Source organism: Egretta garzetta, unplaced genomic scaffold (genome assembly GCF_000687185.1).
Source record: "Egretta garzetta isolate BGI_Z169 unplaced genomic scaffold, ASM68718v1 scaffold14, whole genome shotgun sequence".
Classification (NCBI taxonomy): domain Eukaryota; kingdom Metazoa; phylum Chordata; class Aves; order Pelecaniformes; family Ardeidae; genus Egretta; species Egretta garzetta.
In genome coordinates, this window is record NW_009259588.1 from 7,486,831 (window position 1) to 7,499,359 (window position 12,529).

Consider the following 12,529-nt stretch of genomic DNA (forward strand, 5'->3'; position numbering starts at 1 on the left):
CGCCATGGGCTGGCTGGCCGAGGTGCCACCCTGCAGCAGGCCTGGCACCTTCCACCCCAGTCTCAGGCACCCTGAACTGCGCTCTTCTAGCCTATGGCTCCCAGAAGTCACAGCACGGCTGGATCGAGACGTGGTGGGAAGTCTAAGGGCTCATCCCTTCACCTCCTCCGCCTCTTTCCTTGGGCAAACCCATCGAGTAAACCAGAACGGTGCACCAAGCCAAGCGCTCTAAAATGCCAAGGGGACTGAGGAGCCTACGTTCTATGTTTCAAACTGGCTATCGCTTACAGCCTGGGACTCGTATTCATAAGTCGCTTTGGCAGGTCTTGGAGAAAAAAGGTGACCGTAAGCACAAGTCAGTGGCTCCATTCTCCAGCTGCAAACTGGGGACAGTGTATTGCTGCTTCACCCCTATTCCGTCTTCTCTATTTAGTAATCGGCTCTTTATGGAGATGTTATTTCTTACCCTGTGGTTGTAGGCTGCCTGCCACATTGGGGCTCCAGTTTCAGTTAGGACCTCTAATGTTAGTGTAATAGAAATAATTAAAAAACACTATTTTTAAAGACAAATCCAGGTAGCACAAAAGTTCTACGTAAAGTGAGAGTTAAACAGTTAAAATATGTGCCTGGGAGTGTACTAGTTCATCCCATTTAATTCAGATTTTTTAAAGAAAACCCAGTCTCCTTAAAGGCACTAAGTTTTTAGTTCTTCCAAAAATCTTTTGGTTTGGTCAACTTAAATGAGGTTCAAGGACCAGGGAGTTCCAGGGCTCAGTAACTCTGAAGGCAGCAATAGTAACGTTAGCTGCTCTCAATTTTGGGGTACAGCTCTCTTACTCATTCCTGCAGAATCAAGAGCTCTCTGTTACACTTTTGCCAACTAAACCTAGAGAGGTTTTGGGGCGTGCTGGATGTTCTTCCATGGTTGTAACGTTGGGTTTAGCTGAAGTCTGCTGTTAGCTCTAATCCCTTCATAAATGTTCACAAGAACTTTCATGTTTCCGGATGCCTGGAGTGGGTAAGATACATTTGTATCTTGTTTGCAAAGCCATTCTCTTTTGCTCTGATCTCATGGGTTCACCCTAGCTAAAATAGGAGAATTTTGAAAAGGATCCCTGTTCATACGTATTCAGGTGCTTGTAGTTAGACAGCCGTGGCATCCTTGGGTGGCTGGTGAGCCACCATACCACTGCATCTCAAAAAAAGCCTTTAATTAATATCATATGCTGTTTGGGGAAAGGGTGGTCTTACCATTATCAAGGTTGAAGCAGATCCTAGCTTCTTCCAGGTAAGGGGTGTCGCTCTTAGACCGGAGTCTTCTGATGGGTCTCCGGTCTATGTCGTCTTCAGAAGATGCTGTCATCAGAGTGGGCACGGTGAGAAGAGTTGCCCGACGAGCTGGTATGAAAGAACAAATGGGGAGGACAATAGCAGGAGACAGGAGAAATGGAAAGGGGGAGGAAGAGGGAGAAAAAAAAAAAAAAGAGAAGAAAAGAGAAAGAAAATCACTCAGTGGAAAAGAGGATCTGTAGCAGAGGCTGTTTGCTGTAAGGTCCTTGCCTCATGTGCTGCAGAATTTAAGGGCTGCACTGAATGATGCCAAGAATAGAAAAGCTTGCTGTGTTGCATGCCCCAAAGACACAGGTTAGAGCTCTGTTCCTGCCAGAGATTGCTTGTTCAAAGTTCCTAGTTTTGCCACTCAAACAACTCTTTTCACAACTTCCTTAAAAGCTGCAGTCTCTCTTTTTCTGAATGCTGTTTTTGAGGCTGTGATGCCTGAGTAATGCAAGTATTTAAGTGTTCGCTTAGTTTGCAGAAATCAGTGGAAGCTGTGCTTGACGTGATGCCTACAGCAACTATTCCAAAAGTCAGTTTCTTCTTGTCGTGATTTGGGCACTCACAATTAACAGCTACTTTTTGCTCTTGATCACTTTATGTCTTAGTTTCTTAGTTGTGAAACAGAGAGAATCGTCATTTTCTTTCAGCAAGGATTTCGTGCACATATAAATTCATTTGTATTTGTAAAGTATTCGTATACTTTAGTGAAGCACCAATGAAAAGCCCATGAGGAAATTAAGATTTCTATCTTCTGAACAGGGCTTAAATGGCTTGGGGCCATGCCTTCAAGGAGGAGAAAGCAAAATATTTAATACTGGCTCATTAAGTGAGCACTGCCCACTCCATGCTTTGATGAAGCAAATGGTAGGATAGTAAAAAATTACTGTGTCATCATGCAATTAGAAACCATACGATAATACATATGTATAAGGAGACTGAATTAACGTTGCAGAGGCAACCTTCATTCTGGCATTGCCTAAGTATTTAGCACTTGACCTTACTGCCTTGATAATCTCTCTTTAATGTAGGTGGGTTTTATGTGAAATGTAGTTATGAGCGGCTGTTGAATGCTTTGGGTGCTGAGCCCATAAATTACAAATCACAAACAGAAGAGCCTCTCTAAATATATCCACCTCAATTCTCTCCCTGAGTAGATAAAGATTATCCCAATTCCTGATGGGATCTGGCTGATCACCGAAAGCGTGGGCACCATGCACAAGTAGCTTCTCAGCACGCTTCTTTCCCCTCCACCTCATATATAGCTGGAAGGAGAATTTCAGCTCGAAAATCCCATCCTTACCCTCAGTGTGGGACTACTAACCTTAACTTCCCTGTGGACCCTGTAAGAACCTAGGAGCCTAAACCCTGGATGTTTCTTGCTGTTTGGGCATTACCTGGCATAACAGTCTATCTTAGGACTTTTGTAAGCTACCACACTTCAAATAACTAATGAACTATATTTTCCTGCTGGGACTGGAGAGCATGACTGATAGTGACTAAGAGCGTATTCTGCAGCCTGCTGACTGTGATTCTTTCTTTTAAAAGTTTTTTAAGAGTTCCAAATCATACCTGTCAATCAGAAGCCTTCAGATGCCTAAAACCTGACTTAGGTGTTAGGTATGATAGCATGTAATTAGTATGAGTTAACAAAAGCTGTCACGCTCCTTTTTTCAGTTTGTAGCATGATGTAGTTTACTAAACAAGCAAATCTGCGCTGCTGGGAGTAGCGGTTATTTCTGGTCTAGCTTACATGTTTTCTGGTTTTAAATAGATTTCTTTCAAGTTTTTGCTCATTTCTAACCTAGCATTTGAATTCGAATTAAAAGCAAAGGGCGAGAGTTGAAATTGATTTAATGGGGTCAACTATTTAGATTAAGCTAAAGTAAACACTGCAACTAGACTGTAAACTATTACTCCCTTGTAATAGGGCTGTACAGTAATGAAGATAAAAGAGAATGGAAAATTTCTGCTACAGAGAATTCTGTGTACTGCATCATCAAATCTACACTTAAGGAAGATTTATCTATGTATAAAGTCAGCATTGTAAAAAATCATCTCATAAAACAACTGTGTAAAAGATTTGTCTTTTAAAACGGGCATGATCTAGCTGTAGTTAAAGTCAGTGAAAGGGCACCCATGCATTTTAGGGCTGGCTGGATCACAGCACAGGACTCTATTTAAAAAAAAAAAAAAAAAACAAAACACCAATTTCCATATACATTTACAGTAAACAGAGAATAAGAGTGGGCTTTTTTATGTAATTGTTTATAAATCATTTTTACCTTTCGGGTCAAAATATTGGGATCTGGTGTGTATTCATTTTGACTAGAGGTAGGTGGATGCAGGAAAATGTTTCCTGGAGCAATCGTTATAAACTACTTTGACAAGCATGATTGTCTCCCCTTTTTGTATATTACCAAAAGGAGTTTTCAAGAATGACTGGAAATTTTTAGTAAACATTGGAAACATTTCAGAGGAAGCTAATAATTATTTTGCAGTAAAAACATAAGATCAATTCTTACACAGCCATGAAACTGGAAAGTATCGCTGATCACATTCTGATATCCATACAGTGATGCTGAATATTTATGTATGCCATGAATATACCTGTACATACTCTTCCTAACCGTAATCCATAGCATTCCTTATTACGAGCATGACTTGCCATATACATTTTAGTAAAGCTGTCAACATTTGCCCAGTGTGACCATTAGGTCCATCACAGATAACCCAGTATCTCTGGCCTCAGCTGCTCTCCACAAACCAGCTCAGTCTCTGGGACACATTTTTAAGAGTTGTTTTTTCAGGAAAATTAGAAAGTGTCCTCTTGAAGGTCTTGGAGTAAAGGAATGACATTACGATACACATTAAGGGGCCTGCTTACACTGCAAATGGATTTGAGACCAGTGTTGAAAACTCATTTTAAGCAGTCACTCTAAGAGCACAAGGAAGGCAAATGAGTAATTTTGGTTAAATTCTTTCATTCTGTTTGCATTGTTCCTCATAGGGTTATGCCACGATTGGCACATTGCAGCAACATCTTCTCTGGTATTTGTTAGAAAGGGAAGAGGTGGCTTAGGGAGGAAAAAATACCTTAAAAGTAGAAATGCCATAATGTATGTAATGACATCTTAGAACTGATTATGTATAATCTCACATTTGTTGTCTGAAAATATTGTATGTTACTGAAGTATGATGCAAGTATGCATTTGGGAGAAGGGAACATGAAATACTTAAATCATTATTTGCATGTGCAGAGGCATTTTAAAGATACAATTTCAATATATTTAGTTACATCTACAGGTGGTTCAATTTTTGAATGATGTTTAAAATTAGAGAAAACGCGGCGGACGGTTTGCAAAGAATTTTTGATGGCTTTCATTTTTTTCCATTAAAATACATTTCCACATATTTTAATAAAAATATTAGTACTCATTTTTGCTTGCCAAGAACTAGCTTTATGTTTTGAAGAGCTACAATACTGATTTTTTTTAAGACTTGTGTTTCTTAGAAAAATGTTGGGTATTTTTAATAGGAAAACTTTCAGAGGTGAAAAGCCATCCTCCTAAAAAGTAGTCTGAGAAAATATGAACTATCCATCTAGATTTTTCCATCCGCATTTATCAAATGACTTTTATTAAAATATTTTTAAAATATTTCATTGATGACACAAATGCCCTGGTCATTTTTGGCTCAATAGGCTCTTCATCTAGAAACTCTAATTTGCACAGCAGATTCTTACCTCGAAATGGCAAAAACTTTTGAGATCTGATGTTTTTAATCCTAGTACAAGCGAAGTGCTAAAATATTTCTGCTGGAGATGTCTAGACTTAGATGCTTGGAAAGGGTATGTTTCTGACGCATGTAATCACAAGCAACTTCAGATGGCATGGAAATAGCCATAAAGGAATTCTGGCTTACATCAGAAATCTTTAAGACTCTTTTGAGGAAAACCTCATTTCTCAGGGCAAATTTTGAACAACTTTGTAGAATACCTTTGAAAATATTTTAATTGCAGTGCTGCTGTTGCTGATTGAGTAGGATTCTTTCTTGATACTTTTTTTTTCGTTAGAGAAACGTAGAGCTGCTTATTCAGTTCTCCTTGTTCATGCTTCTGTGGAAAGGGCTCACCATGGCCTGACATGTAGATAAGGCACACAGAAACATATTTTTGGCTAAATATAAGCTTTAAAAACATTACTTCAGGTACATTTTGATGCATCCAGAACACGATATTCCACCTGTGCTAAAAAAAAAGTTAATCATTGGATTGTGAATATTCTCCTTTAAAGACAGACCAAGCAATGGGTCCAAATGGATGGAAAAAAACCCTTTGGATCTGATTTAATGCCACTTCACTTTTGTCTTTTTTTAAATGGAACTGATAAAGAACAACATTTAAAGGATTAGAGATGGGAAATGGGGTGTGACTGTCAGGAGAAGAAGAGAGCAGAACGTGCGCAAGCACTGGAGAGGACATAATTTGTCATTTATGAAGAGCGTTTTGTAGGCTTGTGTCTCCCAGATAAACAGAGAAGCACATGCATATGGGTTGCTCCGTGTCTCTAAAGCAAAGCTGTTGAGATCTTTGATACTGGTTTGATGGGCATCAGCAATCTGTAAAAAAGTACTTAGATACACAGTATTCAAACACAGACCTGAGGGTACAAACAATAGTGCGGTGCAAAAGGCTATCCGCTTTTATGCACATGCTTGGTGTGCTGGTTTGTGATGTTTGGGTAAATGTATGCACAACAGGCCTAACTAGCTTTTTTTTTTTTACATTTTAGAAGAAACATGCTTGTTCCTCTGCCATTGTGTCCAAAGGCATAGGTTTCAGAAAACTGACTCTCAAATAAAAAAAAAAAGCTAGCTAAATTATTACTAGCTAAAAAATAGGGGCAAGTAGAGGCTTTGTTATTTAAAATTAATTTTTAATAGAAAAAAAATTGGATTTAGTTTTCAGAATAATTTTTTTTCAAGTGTGATCCATGCATAGCTTTTCTAAAGTTTTCTGTGTTTAGGGGTATAGAGAACGCCACTGAGAATTAGAAGATCCTTATTTCTTCTGACTTTAATTTGTCTGACTGGATATTAAAACAAATGACAAAAAGTAGCTGAAGTACAGTTAGTGCAACTTGTTGTGAGCTATTTTTTATACAGCTGGTGAAGCTAGGCCACCTGACTCTGCAAGCCAGAGACTCCGATCATGGCACTCAGTTGCCTCTTCCTAAATGCTCAGTAATGGGGATATGCCAGAATAGGCAGTGGGAAAGGGAAAAAAAAATTTTAAAAAGGATGAGGAAAAGGTTTGTGTTGATCAGTTACTTCCTGGGATTTAAAGGGAGGGAAATAACATCAGGAATGCACATTTGCTGTTACTAATTCTTCTGTTATTAATGTTATTAGTCTAAGAAATAGTGACATCACATGAATAAAAAAAAAGGAAAATACCTGCAAAATAACATAACTTTGAAAAGATTTTAACCTAGAGGATGGATTAATCATAAAATTTTAACGGATGGAGTATCCTAATGTTCCTTTACACAAGGAACACCTGCAGTGGAATCATTCTGGATTAGGATCTGGGGATACTGCAGCAATACGCTTTTGTAAAATACTGGACGTAATTTAATATGCAAAAGCAGAAGGGAAGTAGCACTGAGTAGTCAGCAGTGATTAAAGTCAAACATCTAGAATGAGTCAGCCCTGTATGAATCATTAAAATAAATGAGCAAAATGAAGCACAGCGAAATAAATATATTGCGGAGACGGACTGCGAGAGGAAAATGCGGAATTAAAACTATACCTGGGAGTATTTTATTAAACCTGGAAAACTGATCGAGAAGAAAGATTTCCTGGAATCTTCCTCTATATATCTATCCAGTCTTGTGCATCTGTTATCCCTCAGCCGTATGTACTATATTTTTATTTCCATATTTTTTCTACTTTACATTTTTTATTCCCTCCTTACATTCATGAAGTAGATTGCAGGAATGCTGCAACCAGTAAAAGCACACCTAATGTAAGTGCATCTGTAAATTATTTATAGATACAAAAGATAGTTTAAGATAAGCCTTCAAGAGAGTTTTGTTCAGTTATTTAAATATGCGCAGTGTTTCCTGCCAAATGGACTGGCAAGCAACCTCAAGGTATGTAGGAACGTCTTGGAAATACTCAATTAATTAATTTTAAGCTTCGTGCCCCCTGCTGGTGCGAAAGGAGGCAAGACTGGAAAGGTCAATGCACAGGTCCCCAGGAAATTATAAACGATTGTATCTTTGACTCAGAAGTTGCCCGAGAGCGGAACACGGACTCCCAGCAGGGACCAGAGGGTCCAACTGTAGCACAAAGGTGGACTCACGCAGCCCAAAATGGCATCCTGACCACACGATGTCCAGCCTGTCCCATCAGGTTGTGGTGTGGGGTTGCTAGAGTCACCAAGAGAGGGGGTGAGTCCTAGGACCCCTTCCATTGGACTCACGGCTGCAGAGAAGTGCTATGCATGCTCTGTGATGGGCAACTCTCCTTTAACGATGGTACCTAAAGCTTTCACTTATAATGTGCTGGGCAGAAGTCATTCCTCTCCCTTAGAGTTTATCCAAGGGGCTCCGTCCCCCTGTATACAGCGGAAGGGAGGGGTTCCTTGTTTCTTAATCCTGAGCAAGCCTAGGTGAGAGATAGGGACCAACGGTGAGGGCCCTGCGCACGGTCCCTGCACACGGTGTGGTTGCCTCTGCTCGAGGCAGGCTCTCTGACATGGCACAGCTGTGGGAGACAGCAGCTTGAGAAGCCCTCACCAGCTTTTGGAGCTGTTTGAGAAAGTGGCAAGAAGCCTCAACAGCTGCCTCCTCCCGTTTTTTGGGAGCTACGTGTGCACTGAGGCCGTTGCCCACTTGCCGAGCGAGGCTGCGTCTGTGCCTGTGGCTGGCTACATTCCTTGCTGATCCACATCCAGACTGCTGACCTGACATCCTGCTTGGTCTCATACCTGCCTCATCACCATGGTCTTGTCTGATGATCTGGACTCCTGGCTGAACCGGGTGACTGTCACCAGACCTGCCCTGCTCGTGTGCTGCAGTGCTTTACCTCTCGCAGGCGAGGCTGCTGGCTCTGCCTGGCTCGCTGACTCTTGGCTCGCTTTCCCTCGTGGAGCAGCCTGCTTCTGCTGCTCCTCAGCGCCAGCCTGCTCAGCTCTGTCAAATAACAGGTCTTTCTCTGCATGCCCCAAAGCATAACTTCGTTCAAATAGAACTTCAAGATCAAAGCTGATGTCTCTCCAAAATAGGCTACAGCTGAGATGGGATCTGCACATTTGCAGCTTTGGATTACAATTTGACCTGTTTTGGGGAAGTTGCTCCCTGTCCTGAATTAGGTCCTATCTTGCCTGTCAACATGTGTTAAAACAAATGCCCTTAGCACAGGCGTCTTTCACTCTAGTTAGCTGTCTAGGTTTTCATAATCAGTAGAGAGAATAAGGCAAAATTTACATTATCCCAAGGAAAATATCTAAGATTAGGTGAACTCTGCTCTTGAAATGTCCATTTTGCTTCACTGATACATGCCAGGCTAGTCAGGAGTCTTAGGTGGAAACATCTTCACTGAGGACACCTAAGGGATACGTGAGCTGAATCCTATTCTAGGCCCCGTCTTATACTTTCAGCCCTCATGGCTGAAAGCCATAGCAGATTTGTATTTAGAATACACTTACATCCAAGAATGGCTAGTATCTTCCACACACTTCAAAGGGAAAAGACTTTTTTGAAAATTAAAGTCCAGCTCCACGCTTCGATTTCAGATTCAGACTTCCTAGGGCAAGGGGCTGGATCCAGGGGATCACAGTCCCTTCTTTCCTGCTTCTGATTTGCAGATGCGTCACCAGGCATTACGCACTTGGCAAGGACACCCCCATCTCCTAGATCCCAACATACGGCCACAGAAGAGACAGTCAGGGAGGACTGCAGGGCTTAGGATATTTCTGGCTTGTATCTGAAGACTACAGCCAGCTGGCTTCGTTTACCAAGTTTTCTAAATCTAGATAATCCTACTGCCAGATCCAGCTTTTGTGACTTTTCCATCCCTCCTGCTTCGCTTTTCCTTGGAGGAAACGGGGAACAGCTGTTTGAACAGCAGATGCAGCCCGAATGGCCAAACATCCTCTGTTCTGCACTCAGCCCACGGGAGTGAGGTGATGGCTGCTTCTGCAGAAGGAGAGGATGGGAGAGGAGGCAGCCGATAAGGTAGCACCTCTCTCCTCCTACCCTACAGCAGCAAAGGCAGTTCTGCAGCCTTCTGGGGATGAGGCGTGGGCGTTAGTGCAGGCAGCAAGGGATAGCGAACCGGTTAGCTGCTGGGGGACAAAACCCTGTTTCAGTCTGTTTGCTGAGGTCAGAGCATCCTGCATTCAACTGCGCAAGACCTGAGGTCAGCTGGGACTTGCCGCCAGCAATGCCATTATAGCTCTTTGAGTTCCTTCCCAACATTTTGCAGTCCTATTCCTTCCCTTCTCTTCCACCCACAAGGAGTGGGTACAGATGAGAATGAGTGCTTTACAGCTGCCATTTGTAACATTGTCATATCATTAACGTGAAAACACTGGAAAGGAGGGTTTTTTTTCTTGATCTGGAGGATCAAAGGATTAAAAGGCAGAAATCTTCAAATCTCACAGAAAGAGTAAGTGGGTCATAAACCCCCATTCTACAGTCTGTAAACAGAGCATTTTGTAATGCAATAACTCACAATAAAACTAAAGTAATAATAATACATGTAATGTGTTCTGATGTTGTTTCTAATTAAATGGCAGAATACTGTAGTCTTCTTTCACTCAATTCTGTTATAATGCGGTTTTAATGCATACACACATGCTGTTTGATAGTATGATTTGCTAAAAGCATCATGTTATTATATTAACATCAAATAGTTACTTGCAATCCCATTAGGTAGCTCTGGTGACAATGCTTTCTTGCAGACCTTTTATTCAGTTCCAGACGAGCTACTTGAGCTACGCTATTTATGGCGGATGGGTGCCTCACATTCAGTGTATTCTTTTTTGGGTTTTCAGAAAGTTAAAGCTAACACAGTTTCTTTCTCAGCAGGCAGATAAGGAAAGAAATATGATATTATGTTTGCCCATGTTTGGAGAAATCATGCCATTATCTCATACAGAAATGCCTGTTATGTGGAAGACAGCCTTAACATTTGGCACAAGGTACAAGGACGACAGGAGTTATCAGAGCTGATACACACACTTGATAGAGTTGAGTCCCTTGCTGTGTACAGGGAGTAAGATAGCTCAGAGGAAGGGGGTGCTACCATCAAGAAGTTTGGGGCTAAGGATGGCGATGAAAGCATTTGCTACAGGAAAACTTGATGATGAAGCTCTTCCAGAGGTTTACCAATTGGCCTGCTGAAGCCATCTCTGTCACCTCAGAGAAGCTCAGTGCTGCCTCAGACAGCAAAAGCCTCCTGAAACTTCTCTTTGCACAGGCCACATTTCATCTCTGACACCTATTGCTAGTGGGGTTGTCCATCCATCCTTCCCCTCAAGCACCTCTCCTGTTGCCAGGGGGCTGCTGCGTTGCAGCATTTGAGAATGCAGAGCAGAAGCATTGTTGCTTCTGTGCTAAGAGCAATTTCCCTGCTGGCACCCAGCTTGTTGGAAAGCAGCTGACCTCAAACACAGAGAGATGAAGAGAGGAGAGAGTATGAGAGTTTGGGGATGAGGTCTCACAAGCATGTCAGCTAAGAGATGTGAAGTACAGGAGCTAGGGAAATGCAGTAGAAGGAGCAAAGAGGAAGGTGAAAGGCTGAAGAGGGCAGAGTGTAAGTGCAGCATGGCTCTTACATCAATGTCCTGTTTCCAGTTGCGGAGGTAATTAGGGTTTGGGAGCCTCTGTACCATGCTGTGGTGCGCAGTGGAAGCATGCCGTTGGCATCTTTCATAAAATGTTCACAAGCGGGGGGACAAAAAAAATCCCCAAGTCTCTGTGCTGGTTCCTACTTGTTTTGGCCAAGGGAGAGAAGCCCGCATGACAGATCTAAAGGTCAACCCCCTGCTGATGACTTTTGTATCAGGGAGTACAGTTCTACGCGATGGATTTTTTTCTGCATTTAAAAAAAGCAAAATAATTGCATTAAAACAAAGAATGAACCAGGTGCTAAGGTTAAAATTTCAGTCACGCATCTAAATGATCAGTATAAGCATTTCTATATGTGCTAACCATATAACTTCTCCAAGTATGGGTAAGATAATGGTTTTTTCCCTTGCCTTCTTGGAAGTACTTCCAGTGAAGGTTGTTTGTGCAACCCTTATTAGTCACCTTGTGCATGTTACTGTAATAGACTTCCATTGCATGAATACATATTCCTTCTTCCATAGTCCCCTCTGTACCTTGCAGTGCACAGGGGCGCTGTTGATAAACTGCTATAGCTTGTAAAGCAGCAAGTTGTAGATTCCTGAATTTTAGTTTCCATGGAAGAGGGAGGGGGTTGTTTTCATAGGGGTATCAAAGAACTTAATATTTCTGTAGCAATGCTCGGGTGTCCGTCGCATTTTAAAGATGGAGAGAAGGTCAACAAAATCAATCATTGCCCTCAACCAATTTTTTCCCTGATTTTGAGGTGCTTAGCATTTGCTTCTGTTGTTCAATGCAGAAGGCTGCGTTGTGACAAGAAAGGTTTTCCGTGACCTGTACAGATGAAAATGTATCACAACCACTGGGGCAGCAGCTGGGCAATGCAGCATGCCTTAGGCAGCAGCACCTCAGCTGAGCCCAAGGTTAAAGGTGGTACTGACCCCCGTGTATCCTCGGGCAGGTGTCCCCCAGGTGCGCGAGGTCTTGCTCTGGGAGAGTGGCCTCCAGAGGGAATGCAGAACTCTGTTGGCCAGACTCTGAATTTGATTGGCAGCTGATGAATTTAATGGTGGAAACAAGCTGGACCGTGTTTTCAGACAACAGGCAGTACGTAAAACCAAAAAAAGGCTGATAGAGCTACTTGGTCCTTGCAGATTTCTTCAATTTAATATGGTGTTTAAAGTTTAAGGAACAAAAAAACCCTTCTCTCTGAAATTGCAAGTTTTCTCCAAAAATAGAGCTGGTGAGAAAAATGTGAACTGACTTCACCAAAAATATCATCTGTCGTGAACAAGTCTCAACTACATTAAAGCAAAGATGCTTGATTACTTTTTCAC

The 12,529-nt window shown here is 41.8% G+C and overlaps 1 protein-coding gene across 1 annotated transcript in view; it reads right to left on the reverse strand.

Annotated features, from left to right (window-relative positions):
* Positions 1-12,529, reverse strand: part of PHACTR1 (phosphatase and actin regulator 1) — a 313,243-nt gene that overhangs the window by 300,022 nt on the left and 692 nt on the right. Inside the window, exon 2 of the mRNA XM_035893441.1 lies at positions 1,252-1,398. Within this exon, the coding sequence (XP_035749334.1) occupies positions 1,252-1,398 (147 nt within the window). The remainder of the gene's footprint in view (positions 1-1,251; positions 1,399-12,529) is intronic.